The 16521-nt window shown below is 29.3% G+C and overlaps 2 protein-coding genes across 2 annotated transcripts; both read left to right on the top strand.

Annotated features, from left to right (window-relative positions):
• Nucleotides 1-722: 722 nt before the first annotated feature.
• LOC130941626 (basic leucine zipper 43-like) lies at nt 723-1523 on the top strand. The gene has a single exon (XM_057870192.1). The coding sequence runs from the start codon at nt 840-842 to the stop codon at nt 1422-1424; it is 585 nt and encodes a 194-aa protein (XP_057726175.1). The 5' UTR covers nt 723-839; the 3' UTR covers nt 1425-1523.
• An 8134-nt stretch (nt 1524-9657) lies between these two features.
• LOC130940467 (ASC1-like protein) lies at nt 9658-14179 on the top strand. The gene is made up of 7 exons (XM_057868634.1): nt 9658-10073; nt 11366-11595; nt 11738-11893; nt 12273-12458; nt 13044-13228; nt 13648-13717; nt 14080-14179. The coding sequence occupies exons 1-6, from the start codon at nt 9927-9929 to the stop codon at nt 13677-13679; spliced, it is 936 nt and encodes a 311-aa protein (XP_057724617.1). The 5' UTR covers nt 9658-9926; the 3' UTR covers nt 13680-13717; nt 14080-14179.
• Nucleotides 14180-16521: the final 2342 nt, after the last annotated feature.

Below are 16521 nucleotides of genomic sequence, written 5' to 3' on the forward strand. Positions count from 1 at the left end.
ACAATAACATGCATCTATCTTGTTAGATTAGGTAATATTACATGTACTATTTTTTTAATTTATTTTGTTTATACTTATCTCTCTAAAGGGAAGATCACTATATCACTATATCACTATATCACTATCTCATATCTCATATATATGTAAAATAAATAGGGCAATATTTTATAAAATATTGAGTGATATAATTAATAAATCTTCAAAAAATTATTATCTACTTTTGACAAATGATTTTCTTTTTGTGTACCATTAATTAATATTTTATCTTTAAGCATAACTAAAAACAAAAATATTTGATAATAAAAAAAATAAATAATAACTAGAACTTATCATATTTAATATTTATTAATTATAAATTTATAACTATAATTAATAAATACTAAATAAAACAAGTTACAATTTTTTTTTATCTCTTTAACATTATCGAACTACAAAAAATATCAAGATCTTAAATAAGATTAGTACAAATCATTCATCCATGATGCTCTAAGAGCATGCACCACCACATGATTACACTACTAGAGAATTCAGAAGCAACATCCAAAATAATAATTATTGAAATTAAAGTAGCACTATACATGCCTCTTTTCTTTCTTTTAATTTCTTTTGCTTTTTTATTTTTCCTCAAAAAAAAAAAAAATTGCTGGCCCACTTTTCTCTAATCCTAAACCTCCTATAAATCCCACACAATTCTCATCACACTAGCTACCATTGCATTCTCCTATCATCTCAACCCTCTAAGCAAAACCATATATAGTATTCATATATACAATCCTCAACACAAAAATCACCATATTTTATACCACTTTTTTGGAATAAAATTCATTAATATTGAAGGCATGGTTCCTAGTGAGACGAGTAATCTTCATAACTTCTACCTATCACAAGAAAACCAAGTCTTATTTCCACCAAACTTTACCTTATTACAAAATGATATCTCAAACATTAACCTAAACTCCCTCTTAACCCAATTTCCAAGTTACTACCTACAACATTCATTAGGGTATAATAGTAATAATAGTGAACTTCTTGTTCCTCCTTCATACCTTAGTAGTAATTCAACAACTTCGGATGAAGCTGAAGAGAATCAACTCAACATCATTGATGAGAGGAGGCAGAGGAGGATGATATCAAACCGCGAATCAGCACGAAGATCGAGGATGAGAAAGCAAAAGCACTTGGATGAATTATGGTCGCAGGTTGTGAGACTCAGAAACGAGAATCACAACCTTATTGACCAACTCAATCGTGTCTCCGAATCTTATGAAAAGTTGCTACAAGAGAATGCGTGTCTTAAAGAAGAAGTTTCCGATCTTCGTCGAATGTTTACGAAACTCCAAATTGCAACCACCACCACCATTTTTTCCGGTGGTAGAGATGAATTCTCAAACAATAACTCAATTAACTCTAGGGAATTGTTATGAAAATGAGGCTATTTTGAACATTATAAAGATATATACTATATACTATTCTCTACTAGATATATATCTACTTGTGTGATGAGTTCCTTCTTTGTTTTATATGATTTTTATCAACAAGAAACTGTATGATGAGTTTAATTAGAAACATATATCTACTAAGAATTAAAAAAAAAAAGGCTTTGATCAACTTCTATTTATTTTGAATCATTTCTTTCAAAAAGCTAAGTTATGTTATTAAGTATGAATAATCCTCAAAAAAAATAAAAATAAAAAACAAGTGGTGGACGTCTTTTCAGAAAAATACACGCTTTTAATCTTTGATAATATACTTGCATTGATAGAAAATAATTAAAAGGTTCAAATATTATTTAATTTATTTGAGAATTTAATAATGAAATTTAAAAAGTAACTATATACATATATATAAAAGTCTACTGTTTCTCCATCTAATAATAATTATTGAATAATGATTTTCTCTTAATTAGCTTGCTTGCATTGGAGTAGTATAATTATTAATTAAATAAAAATGAAAATATCAGTGGCAGTTATTTAGTTAGTTATGCAGTTAGTTAGCAGTGACAGTTATGTTGGTTTTGGTTAGTGTTGTTGGCTGAACGTTAAGGTGAAGTTCAAACTTTTCGGTAATATTAGAAAAAAAAAAGTTAAAATTTGTTTTATTTATTATTTATTAATTACAACAGAAATTAATAAATGCTAAATAAAATAAGTTTTTGCTGACTTCAGCTAATTTTTTTTGTTATTAAATATTTTCGCAAAATTTTGGAGTCCTTGATGTACCTTTAGCCTGTTTATACAAAAATTAATTATTGACATTTATCTTTTATATATTTCTATTCTAACCCCTATAAATCATAAAATAAACAAAACACCTCTAAAGCTTAAAAATCTTTCATATTCGCAGTAGTTCTATTATCTTACTCTTTTTTTTTAAGTTAGGAATGGAATTCAAATTCACAATTTTTATATGAATATCAGAAGATTATGTCATTTAAACTATAATTCGTTGGTCCTACTATCTTACTTTACCCACAACAAAATCAATTTGTTTTATAAATTAATTGATTTCAGATAGAATTTACGAAAAATAAATATATTACAATATCAATTAAGGTGATTGCCTCCGTGGTTTTACAAAGTTTTAAAAAAGGAGACTATGTGGGTTTAATTCACATCTATTTTATTATTATACATATATAATAAATCTTAATTATATATTAGAAATACGAATAAGGTTTATCCTAAATCTTCATCCAAATTTTATTCGCAAGCCATCCGTTTCACTCTCAATTTGACTTGTTACGAATTGAGAAAGACATTTTTGTATATTCACAAAGAGAATAACATACTCTTTAATATTTACCCAAAAAAAAAACCACTAAAATACTTTTTTGTTTTCGATGTCCTAACAATATAAAAATTAAATTCATGCATTTTAAATAATTTTATAAGTAGTAAATTTAAAAAATAATTAGTTTGCTGATATGATAATATATATACCATTAATTATTTATATAAAAACCCATGATGAATGTGAAAAAAAACAGAAATAAGTAACAGTTTCCAAAGAAGAGACAAATGGTGGTGGGGGTGGTGGTGATAGTGGGATCATCATTTAGAGGAGTAATAAGTAATAACCATAACAAGCACTGTTATGAGAGAAGAAACTAAAAATGAAGGTATCCAATGAAATCCAAAGAACTGTTGTGTAATACTTTTTATATATCTTACACTATTGCATTGTGGTGCCATCAAATGCCTTGTATTTGCTTCATTTGGTGTTACCTCACCATTCATTCTTGTCACCAATAATATATATATTGGATTATCATTAGGTTTAATTATTTGTTGGCCGCTTATGTTATTTTATCAAATTTTTAATTAGATTTTTATATTTTTTAATTAATTTTTTATATTATTTTTAATTTTATAATTATATCATTTTCATATAAAAAACATTAAAATTAACAAAATATTTTTCTCAATATATATATATAAACAGTCTAAATATATATATATATATATATATATATATATATATATATATATAAACTTAATTAAAAATTTAATAAAATTATAAAGAGCTCTTTAATATTATGTTAAAATTCAAAAGTGGAGCCTACCCCTTAATTCTTCAGGTGTTGCTTGCATTGGAACAGTGTTTTTATCTTTTAGCAATGGCATCAGCATTAACCTAATTAAGGTCCTCTTTCATGTGTTTCCATCTATATTCTCCAAAGTGTCAAATTCTGTCTCTTATTCAGTAGGGGTGTTTAAAACCGATCCGGACCAAACTAAACTGATGGACCGAACCGAAAAAACCAAAAATCGAATCAACTGAAAACCAAAAAAACTAAAAAAAGTGATGTTTTGCAGTTTTTTGCGGTTCGGTTCGGTTTTCGGTTCTTGCCACTAAAACCCTAACCGAACCGAACCGAACCGGTTCTTAACAAAACCCTAAAATTAAAACTACCCCAACCCCACCCCCCAGACCCCCACCCCTCACAAACGCGTTACAGGCTACAGCTGCGCGAGTCCCTCCCCTCCTCCCATGGAAACCTAACCCCGCCGCCGAAACCCCAGATCGGAGCCAGCCACCACATCTCGGCCACTCACCCAAATGGCCAGCAGTCACCCACCCACCCACGCACCCAAACGGCCAGCAGTCACCCACCTTCTTCACTCCTTCTCCCTGAAACTCGAAGTCGAAGCCACTCAAGCCAGCAGTCACCCACCCACCGCGACGATGAGGACGAAGACCCAATCACCCACCCACCCACAGGACCTCCGACCTCACCACCTCCGAGCCTCCGACGTCACCGCCTCCACCAAGAAAGCCTCCAACCAGCAGCGTTTCTGGGTTCTGTAGGGTCACCTCACCGCCTCCACCCAGAAAGCCTTCAAGTGCATATGGAGCCCGAGCCATCTATTCAGGTAAACTCTACTGATGCATTCTTGCCTTGTTGTTGGTATTGCTGCTTGCTGGTCTATGTTGTTGGTTGTATTGTATGGATTATGGATTGTTCATAACAATGTAGAATTGTAGATTACCGAGCTAAGTTTAGTAGTTTAGTCAATTAGTCAATTACTAATTAGGTTCTCGAGCTGTAGTTTATGTTTGATCCTTGTTGAAGGTTGTTAATACCGGGTTGGATCAGGAGGTGTTGCATGATGAAATTGAAATTTAATTGTCTTTGTTGCATCTGATTGAAGTTGAATTTTTCGTGTTTTAGGTCTGGTTCATTTCTGTTATACGCTCAATTGTTTGTTTGACTGATTTCCTCTTTAATTACGGTTTAAAGGTTTTCTTAATCCCACCGTGGATGAGTTCTTTAAGCTATTTTGACCTTCAATTGCATGATTGTGCGGCCTTCAGATTAAATCTGAAAGCTATTTAATTTATCGTTGATAAAATTAAATTCTTACCCGTTGGAATCATCACACTTGTATTAACTTGGATTTTGTATGGGGATTTGAAGTGATTTAACGGAAGATCATGATGGACGATCTGATCCTCTGGAGGAATTGGCTAAAAGTTTGATGAATTCCTGGTTTCCTTTCATAAACCTTGCAATGTTTTGGTGTCACTAACCTCCTGGGCCTTACCACATACCTTTCGTCAGCAGCTCTTTTAGAATGTTAGAAGGAGTTGCTTAAATCTGGTGGAGAACCAGCTACACTGCATGTGATAATTACGATTCATTTTAAGAGCTGTAGCCTTAAGCCTGCCTTGTTCAATTTGTTCATTGCTTCTTCAATTTGCCAATTCTGTTTAGTGTTTATTGCTGGTTTAATTGTTCATTGCTTGTTCACATTTTCAAGTTTTGTTCTGTTTGGTTTATTGCTGGTTTAGGGCTGGTTCCTTGCTTGTTTATTGTTTGGTTTATTGCTGTTTATTGCCAAGTTCAATTTCTTGGTATAAAGGTTTATTGCTTCTTCAATTTGTTGGTATAAAGGTTTATTTGCTTCTTCAATTTGTTCATTGCTTCCTCAATTTGTTGGTTAATGGTTATTGCTTGTTTATTATAATTATTGTTGTTGTTGTTCTTGTTGTTCTTATTATGTAATTGTTTTTTTTATTTATTTATTTCAGGTTGGTTTGCATTATGAAGTTTTAGCTATTTTGTTGGAGAAGACACCATAACTTTGCTATCAGTTTAATGACAATTTATTTTTATTTTCAGTTGTGTTGACTATTGAGCTATTAAACTTCTTTAATTGTCGTATTTGAATTCTATTGTCGTTATATTTCATTAGATCAAGACTTTGTTAGCTATTCTGTATTTTGGCTTGTTGATTTCAATCTTACGACATTGCATAACAGTATGGTAGAATTTTTTTTATTTGATTGAAAAAACCGAATAAACCGAACCAAACCAAACCGATTTTAATTGGTTTGGTTTGGTTCGGATGACCTTGAAAAAAAACCGAACCAAACCGAACCGCAACTTAATTAAACGATCGGATCGGATGGCTTTTCCTTCAAAAACCGAACCAAACCGCACCGCGAACACCTCTGTTATTCAGCATGTTACCATATAATTATTCCAGTGAAGTTGGTACAATTGGAAATTAAGTATTATTATTATTATTATTATTATTATTATTATTATTATTATTATTATTATTATTATTATTGTTTATACTCTTTTTCTTTTCAAATGTTTAAAAGAGTCTAGCTAAAAGTATATATTTCAAATTCTAGTATATATATGATGATTGATCGATGCAGGATTTATCTAAATTTTAATATTAAAAAAAAAGAGAAATGATATATTAAAGTCTTAATTTATTTTTTTAATTATCCTCTTAATACTTAAAAAAGTAAAAAGTTTAAATATGTATGTTATTTTTTAAAAATATAAAAATAATATTTTTATTTAAAAATAAAGAGAATAATTAAAATAATAAGTTAGGATTCTCAATTATTTTTCATGAAAAAAGCCCTAAAATTTATGCTTATTCGCTAGTTAGTAAATAGCAATAAGTTAAATTTTATTGTAATCACATAAAAGAATAAGATAGAGGTGCTGGTGGTAGTGATAATGACAATAATAATAGTTTGGTAAATATAGGAAGAAGTAAGGGTTAAGAGAAAATTAAAAGAAGAAAGAAGAAACGAAAAAGATGAGTAATTTTATGCATTAGTTTTATTCTTGTGGTCAATTTCTTTTAAATAAAAAAATATATAGAATAATAAATAGTAAAATAATTGTTTTTTCTAATATTTAAAATTATAAATAAATGTCTAAATTAATTTTTAACAAATTTCAAATCTTATAATTTTTTTAACAAAAATTCTTTAAAAATTCTCAAAGAAAATTAATTTATCTTACAATTTTATTGTTGCGATTTATTTATCTAATATACATATTCAAAAATTTAATAAAAACATTAAATAAACCAATTAATATGTTTATTCTTATATAGAAGGGACAACCCACAAAAAGTGCATATATAAAACGACTTACCGTGTAAATAATTAAATTAGTTCTCGAAAGATCGTTCATTTTTTAAATTAGTTTTTAAAAGATTTTTTTAATTAAATTTATCTTTCAAAAATTTTAACTTAGTGATTTTAGTCATTTCGTTACTTCCATTGTTAATCGCTTTAAATTTGTTGATGTAACATATTAAGTAACGCTATAATACAGTAGTTTTAATTGACAGCTAACATAATAAGTTTATAAAATTAAATCAAATCAACCCCAAATTAAAGAATTGTAATGCCTCAAATTTTTTTTCAATTAAATTTTAATTTGATCTAATTTTATAAATTTATCATATTAATTATCAAATTTTGACATTATCAATAAAAAATAACAAATTAAATAATACAATTAATTTAAAATTTTTAAATAATAAATTTAATTAAAAAAACATTTTAAAAATTAATTTAAAAAACGAAAAATTTTTAGGACGAATTTGACTATTTATTCGACCACAATCTATATATTACGGCCGGTTCATTTAATGTAAATACTAAATAGATTGAATCATCCATCATCGTCACCATGAGACACCATCATGAGCTACATCAATGGAACCATCCACCTCCATATATTTTAACCTAATTTAATCAAACTTTGATATTAAAAAAAAAGGGTAATTTCCTACGTACTAACCATTACTACATATAATGGTGTACGTAAATGGTTCAACGAAAATGTTTAATAATAAAAAAATTAACTAAAATCAGTCAAAATTTATTTTATTTATTATTATAATAATTAATAAATATTAAATAAAATAAATTGTGACTAATTTTTTTTTTACTTTCTTAACATTATCGATTGTTTAATTATGACATAGTATTAAGTATTTAGTATTTAATATTTAAGAGCCTCCATATTTGTTGTCAGAATTTATTGAATGAAGAACTAGAAAATGAAATAAATGAGTAAGTAGTTTGTAGTTGGTAGCAGCGTACTTATATATGTACTAGGTAAATAAATAATAAATAAACCTAAGTCTGTTAATGGTAAACTCTATGTGGATCCTATAGTAATGTACATGTATTGTTATACACCATACGCTCTCATTTGTCCCTATCTCACCCTCTCTCTCATAATTCATCAACTTGCACCAATAACTGAAACCAAAGGCCAATTTCGTCAACATCAAAGACCCAAAATGTTAAATATTTTTTTATAAATATATTTTACTATAAACAATAATACAACCCATTTTGACAATGAAATTTCTGTTGTCTATTAATTTTTTTTATTCATTTTTGTGTTTTATACTAAGGGGACATTTAGTTTTTTTCTAGGGGGGAAAATATTATGCATGGACCATTTATTTTTAATTTATATAATGCTTAAAAAATATTATATATGTGTATGAAAACTAAAAATAAACAATTGTACCTATTGTGAATCATATATTAGATATATTTTAAGATTATAGGAAGATTTTTTCAACTTTTGTAGAGAAATTTTTTCATACGTTCGAACCATATTTAGCATATATTTCAGAAAGAGAATCAGAAATTTTTTTATCGTTGCTTATTTTCATTTGCAATATTTTAAGATTGACTCATCCTTAAATTAAACGTTTTTTTATTAAAGAAAGAGTATTATATTCTTTATTAATTAAATAAATTTTAATTATCTATTTATTATATTTTAATCAATACTTAAGATTTAGATTTTAGAATTTTAGAATTTGGAGTATATTGTTTAAGATTTAGAATTTAGAAATTATTTTTTTCATAACGCATAGTATTCGCCCTCAAAATTATAGTAAAAAGTAAATAATAAATAGTTATAAATGTTTTTAAATATATACTTTATTATTAGAGATCCAACTAAATTAAATGAAAAAAAATGATTATCCCTCCAAAATAACTTGAACTCATAAAGCCAAAATATTAAAAATGAGATAAACATGCAATAAGTATCCAAAAATTAAAGTTGTTATCACGTCATTAATATTTTAAAAAATATTTAAATTTAAATTACTAAAAATAAATAGTTTTAAATAAATTTATGTTGATAAAAATATTTAATGCCTTTTCGAGTGGAGAAACCATATTATTTTTATTAAATTATTAAAATAATATTTAAAAAATTATATCACTAACAAAATACGAAATATAAATGGTAAATAAATTTTTAAAATATTTAAAAATATGACAAACTTAAATATATATTCTCAAAAAAATTTTAGACATTGGATTTTATATAATTTTTTACAATTATAATTAGAAAATAAGATCGTTTAATTTATAGTATAAAAAAATGTTTTTATCTTCAAATTTGTTGATTTATGTTTTCTTTTGTGAATAACTAAATTTTTTTTTAAAAAAAAAATATAATGATTAAATTATGTATTTTGTATATGTATTCTAAATAATTATTTAAATATTTAAAAAATTAAATTAAAAATACAGAATTTATTTATTACTCGTTTAAGAACAAAAATATTTTTGGTCATCGTTTCATCGAATTATAACTCAAATAGTATAATCTTTTGGAATTTGGATTTTCTAAATTTCGAATTTTTATTTTAGAAGGTAAAGTATGATCTCTCACAATTTATTTTATAGGTGGAACCAAAAATAAATATAAAAAAAATTATTTAAAGATAAAAGATCATACTTGAAATTCAAATTTTAGACGATGAAAATTCAATCTTTTGATACTCACTTACAAATCGCGGAATATTGTTGTTAATTTGAATAGTGAATATGGTGGCATAGGAGAATAAGAGAAGAAATAAGTAAAACAAATTAAAGAGAGAGAGAGAGAGAACACATAACAGTAGCGAAAAAGGGGGAATCTGAAAACTTTTTACGATCAAACACTTTGTGAGCTTTGTTCCGATGAAAAGAAGAACAATCGATGCGTTTTTACTTATTATTACTAACATTATTACTCTAAAACCTTCTTCCAGATTCTGATTCTGGTTTTCCCTTACTTTCCCGAGAAAATTAATTACTTACCAGATTGCGAGGAACAGAGAGAAAAAGATTCGTTCGTAATAATGGATTTGATTCAGCAGCTCAAGTCCTTGTACTCCTGCGACTGGCACCAAGAATCTTTCCCTGACTACTATGATTTCTCAATCCTTCCGTTCTTCGCATTCTTCTTCCCTTGCATTCGCTTCTTCCTCGATAGATTCGTCTTTGAGGTACACTTTCTCCTTCGATTCGCATTTCGTTTTTGTGTGTTAATCATTGAAAGCGCAATTAGATGTGAACACTAGGTTTGATTGAGGAAAGTACAATTGCGATTGCAAGGGCTTCCACATTGAAGTTCGTAATTCTTTTTTATTAGTGTTTTGATGCTGCCGTTGACTTGAATGTATTGTTATTTACGTTTGTTACTTGTTACTGAGTTTTCATGAGAATTTGTTGAGGAACGGAGTTTTTGAATATAATATGTGTGAGCTGTTGTATCAGTTTAAGGAGTGTTGTTCTGTGCGGCATTATTGTTATTATAGTTTCAGAGGTGTGAGATGGTTCCTACACTGTTTAGCTTGAGGGTGATTACAGTAGCTTCAATGTGTTTTTGAATCCCTAAATTCAATCCAATTCTGTTATCTGGAGCTCTGTTGAGATTGAGGGTTTTAGGTAGGAGAGGAAGAGATAGAAACTAGAATTATATCAAAATTATTACGTTGAATAGGTTGGATTAGAAGTTTGTGCGTTGTAGATCAAATCTATAAAATTTCATATCAATCTAAAATCATTAGACATACTCTTTTATAGATCAAAATTGATAGTAATATATAAGAGTTTCAAATATGCATGAATATGAGTTGTCAGTCTTATTGATGTTCAATTTTCACAAAATTCAGTGCAAATAAATGGTGTAATTTTGCTTAAAATAACACTGGTGTGATTTGATCATAGATAAAGTAAATAACAAAATTGATTCTATGCTATCTTCACAGATATGCCTTGATATTTTATGATATCTTCTTTATTTCTAATGGGGGCTTCAGCATCAACATTTTGATCCTTTTTTGCTTTTCTTTATTGGTTTAGTGTGTTTATCAGTAAGGGTTTGGTTAGCTTTCTTCACAAGCTAATTAAATTTATAATGTTAACATACTTTTTTGTTAAAAGAGCGAAAATGCTGACCCTTCAGCATTGGAACTTCCAAAGACAATGAATATCTGCATGCTTCATCCCCCCTCCCTCGTTCAGGATAGATGGTAAACTGATTTTAAATATGTGTTGTTTTAGGTGATTACATTCTTACTTTATATAATCTTGGTAAAATGTAAGCTTCTTTTCTCGTCTTATTTTTTCATGTTATTTTTCTTTATGCTTTTCATCACTTGTTTTTTCTATCAAACTGTGATGATGCTAGGAGTCATCATTTGGTGGCCTTGCACTGTGGTCGTTCTCTACTTTTAGAATTTTCTATTTCTGGTTCTAGTTTGTTCAAATAAACTGAAGTAAACAACATTTACAGAAATTGGGTAGACGATTGATATTTGGAAAGGGGCATAAGCAGCTGGATTTCCAGAATGATGAGAGAAGAAAAAAGATTAGGAAGTTCAAGGAATCAGCCTGGAAATGTGTTTATTTTCTGTCAGCAGAAGTTTTTGCTCTGTCCGTAACTTATGATGAACCTTGGTTTACTAATACAAGAAATTTTTGGGTGGGGCCAGGGAGCCAGGTCTGGCCAGAGCAAAAGATTAAGTAAGATTATTTGCTTAGAAGCCCAGTTATTATAGTTATCCAGTTGCAATGTTTAATATCTTTCTGCAATCATTTTCCCTTGCTATAAATTTTGTGTTCAAATTAAGTCTGGCGATAGAGTTGTAAGCTCTTTACATTTCAGGTTGAAACTGAAGGCACTCTACATGTATGCTGCTGGATTTTATTCTTACTCCATCTTTGCTTTAATATTTTGGGAAACACGGCGCTCTGACTTTGGGGTGTCCATGGGTCACCATGTGGCTACTGTCATTCTCATTGTGCTGTCTTACATTTTTAGGTGTGTTAATTTCTTATTGTCTTGTCATGCAAGTTTTTTTTTTTTTTTAATTGTAATTTCTTTGGAGATACAAGTCTATAATTTTCTTAATTTGTTTGTGTTCATTTATATTTCTCAAACTTCAAACTGAAAGGGTTATATCTGTGAGGATTCTTGATTAAATCATGCTAATTCCTTTCATTTAAAAATAATGTCCTCTTTTCACGATGACCTTGTTCATAATGAGTTGAGTTATATGGTGAATTTTAACTTACTAATGGAAAGAGAGATTGTGGTCCTATTGCACACGCTAGTTCTAATGCTAATTGATATAAATACACTTCATTTTGATATTTTTATATAACGGTATCATTTTTCTCTTCTATGTTAACACCTTCAGGTTTGCTCGTGTTGGATCTGTTGTTTTAGCTCTTCATGATGCTAGTGATGTGTTTCTGGAGATAGGGAAAATGTCCAAATACAGTGGTGCTGAAACAATTGCCAGCATTGCATTTATTCTATTTGTTTTATCTTGGGTCTTATTGCGCCTCATTTACTACCCATTCTGGATTCTCTGGAGTACAAGGTTTGTATTACTTGTTTCTCAATATACATTAACTTTCCTTCGTCTTTCCATTATAACTTTATGGGACAGACTAAAGTATGAAACACAGTCAGATATGCCTAGGGTCACTGTTTGCATTATTTTGATTCTTTGGCATAGAATTCACCCAAAAACACACGGAACTCCAATTCTGAGCAGAATTATAATTATTTTGTGAGGGATAGTTTGTATATAAATCTTGTGCAATCTTATTATATGAACAAGTAAAATAAGGATTTCTCTTCCATGGTGTTTTGGTTTATTATTTATTTTTTTGTCTGAGTATTTGTGTGTTTTTTTTTTGGGGGAAGAAAAAAGAAGAGGGGGGGGGGGGTATCATTTGTTTTCCTTTAGCTTTGTGGTTTCTTTTCGGTAATATTTTATCCTATGTTGTATTTTCCCCTTCCTATCAAATAATAGCTCATATAAAATATTCATTAAATTAGAAAGAAGATCTTTCCATGCATAAATTTCAACAATTGATTATGAAGTGTAATACTACAGTTGTTGGTTGTCTGTATATCGTTGCTTTTCGATGCTCAGTAGTTTTACATCTCTCTTTGCCAGCTATGAAGTTTTGCTCACATTGGATAAGGAAAAGCACAAAGTGGTGGGTCCAATATATTATTATGTGTTCAACAGTCTTCTATATTGCTTGCTTGTTCTGCATATATACTGGTGGGTGCTGATATTTCGGATGCTTGTTAGACAAATTCAAGCAAGAGGAAAAATTAGTGATGATGTTCGATCTGGTAAGTTGAAAGATCCTGGCTTGCTAATGTAAACTCTTGATTCAAAGAACATTGTTCTCAATATGTTTTGATTGCTTAGTGTGTTCATGGAAGTAGACATGCTTTAGAAGTTCTGGCACGAGTTATTAATTTGTGTCATCTGAATCTGGTACTGTATTGATATGGTAGCTAGGTTTTGGTTGACTTCTTCCCCTTAAATTGCTTCCTTCAATGTAATTGTATATGATTGTAGGACATCTTTGTGCCTAAATAAATTGCTGTCTGAAGTTTGCTTTTATTCAATAAATCTTGATGAATTTACCTCAACTATATTGCTTTATTTTCAGTAATAGCTTCAGCCTGTAAAAGTTTCAAAAGCTTAATATGAATTTCTTCCAACTGATTATTTGATTTCAAACTGCTTCATTTCCATTATTCAGATTCAGAAGATGAAGATAGCCATGAAGATTGAGATGGAAAGCAAGACCATAATGTAATCTTAAGGCAAAGGTGAATTTTGAATGGTGGCAACTGACATGTTTCACACTTTAGAGTTCTACAAATATAGTCACATTTTTATGTGGAATCATGTTTGATATAGTAGTTAATTCTATAACATTTAAAAGCTTTAGAAGGGTACTCCACAAGTAAAATGGTTTGAGCCATTGACACTCATCAAGCCATTGCCGCTCTCGTGATGTATGTTTTGAACATTGTGTTTCTCTTGAGGCAAGATGGAATTCAAAATGTCCATTATATTAGGTTTCAATATAAATAGATATAGAAATTATAGGCATCTGCATTAGTTTTATTTAATCTTGTGTGTGTTTTCCTTAAACTGAGGTAGATGTTGCCTGGTTTCTTTCTTGCAGATGAATTGTCTTAGCTTCGAAATTCTTCGGCACTCTTGGCCATGGATGCTAAACATTTTTCAAATGTTGATTCAACTTTTTGGAGTTTGTTGTTTGGGGGGGGGGGGGGGGGGGGTATTCATACTGATTTCAATTCAGGCAACAGATGCTAATTTCAACAGGCAGAAAGTTGGAGAGAATTTTGAATGTCTTAAACTATTGGACTATGCATTCCACCTCCTCGGATTGAGGTTTGGTGTCTGACATTTTGTTGTGATGATAATGTCTTTTTTTTACATGCTTTGGTATTTAATTTCCTCGATTTAATTAAGTGTAAAGCACTAGGAACAGGAATGTTTTCTGGTTATTACTTGAACAAAATTGTTTAAAGACTTGGTTGTCATAGATATTAGTGGTGCTGAACTTGGCCAACATTATCTTGATTTGAATATTATAAATTCTAATTCTAATGAAAGAAAAATAAGTGAAAAATGTTTGGAGCAATGTTAGAGAATCAACACAATTTATTGTTTTTATCCAACAATTAGTCAATAATATTTAAAAGTGTGCCTAAATTATAATACTCATATTTTCATTTTTTTTAATTGAATTCTTGTTGAGGAAATTTAGTTCAAAATGACTTTCTTGTTTTGACTTGGTACTATTAATTATCGCTTATTCAGTTATTCTTACAAAACTTATTTTCATTCATTCGTCGCTAGTGTTTCATTAGTTTCCGCTATAAGTGCTAAGGTAACTTCTTCTATGGATGGTAATATGGGTTGAATATAAAATATCTTAAAATTTGCTATAGTAAAATATCTTGACTAGTATAATTTAAGTTATAACAAGAACACACAAAGGAAAAGGTTAATTGCATATGAACATAGAATACAAAATAACCAACGCTATATAAATTACTTGAAACACATTTTATACACATACATATCAAATATTAACAGAATCATAAATAAACATGTATAAATTTTAATATTATCATACAAGAAATAGGTCATTTTCAAATATTATTCTAGTTCATAATTAGATGCTCTATTAAATTTAAAAGTTTATATGATTGAGCAGAGAGTAGATTTAAAAGTTAACTAGTTTTAAGTATATTTTCAATGCATGAAAATTAAATCATAAAATGGTTATATAAATACGTTGATAATAATAATTCTTTCGTTAATAAATAAATAATTCAGAGCTAATTTCTCTCGTTATGCATAAGCTCTGTTCCTTTTTGTGTTGTTCCATGGAAAGGATCAAAGAAATGCAGAGAGAAAATCAAAGACATATATATGAATAATATACGTAGGTTTGTGACACCTTGAAATTATGGCCATGCATCTTTGTTGTTATCGCTGAACTCACCACTCATTGAAGGATATCTTGCCACGGTGAGTAGTGTTCTTATGATCATCACATATAACAAACAATACACATTATTGGATCCCTTTTCTATGATTCACTTACCCTTTTGCATTCTCTATATTTTGCTTGCAAAATTCTTCATATCACACGTTGTTCTTGTTATTGTGCTGTGTTTTGTTCGCTTTGTTTTCCTTTGTTTTTGCACGGATTCTCATTGTTTTGGTTTAAGGTTTTTCTCCTTTTAATTTTGGTTTTTTTTAGGGTAAACCACAAAAAATCACCTGAGATGTCTGGGTGACAAAACTGTCTCCGAATTTTGTTATTGACAAAAGTGTTCTTAAATAATTTAAAAATGTGCCAAAAATATCCAACCATTATCAGAAACCTACTCTGTTAATGGAAAAACATGACGTGGCTCACTTGTTAATGTTAGAGTCTCAATTGCCACATAAGAAGTTTTGTTTGCCATATCAATGTTTTCCGTTAGTTCGAGTGTGCATTTTTCTCACATTTTAAAATAATTTGAGGATATTTTTGTCGACAACAAAATTTGGGATTGTCGCGACAAAATAATTTAGGTACATTTTTTGTGGTTTACCCTTTTTTGGATGATGTGTTTTGAATCAAAATGTTGTTTGTTTTGTCCTAGGTTGTTGTGCATAGAACATGCATATGGCCGTGTAAAAACTCTGCGTTCCAAATATTCAGCTCTTGAACCAACTTGGGTTGATCGAGTGGTTAGTTCACTCGTCCGCTTAAGAAAGTGTCGAGGATATTATGAGAAATCAAAATATTTGGCTCTAGCAACTAGAGGGGTATATTAGAAGTCTTTAGAGAAATTATTTTTATAAGGAGCTATAAGATCTTCCTTTTAAAAACAATGAATGTTTCTGGTTTTCATCAATAAGTGTAATGTGTTCTATTACATATACTTGCACTAATGGTGGAAGCTATGATACATTTTTGAATAATTATCTTTAACTATCTTTAACTAGCTACAATTTACAATAAGGCACTCAGACACTGTTTGATCCATGTAGTCGATTCTACCTAAGGGGCAACGCTTAGTCTCTTATCGGAATTCCTTCA

The sequence above is a fragment of the Arachis stenosperma genome, chromosome 1 (genome assembly GCF_014773155.1).
Source record: "Arachis stenosperma cultivar V10309 chromosome 1, arast.V10309.gnm1.PFL2, whole genome shotgun sequence".
Taxonomy (NCBI): Eukaryota; Viridiplantae; Streptophyta; class Magnoliopsida; order Fabales; family Fabaceae; genus Arachis; species Arachis stenosperma.

Excerpts from the sequence above, each read along its gene's own strand:
- LOC130940467 (XM_057868634.1), top strand. The coding sequence starts at position 9,927 with ATGGATTTGATTCAGCAGCTCAAGTCCTTGTACTCCTGCGACTGGCAC. Across the intron at positions 10,074-11,365 it reads TCGATAGATTCGTCTTTGAG|AAATTGGGTAGACGATTGAT; the intron begins GTACACTTTCTC and ends CAACATTTACAG. Across the intron at positions 11,596-11,737 it reads TGGCCAGAGCAAAAGATTAA|GTTGAAACTGAAGGCACTCT; the intron begins GTAAGATTATTT and ends TTTACATTTCAG.
- LOC130941626 (XM_057870192.1), top strand. The coding sequence starts at position 840 with ATGGTTCCTAGTGAGACGAGTAATCTTCATAACTTCTACCTATCACAA.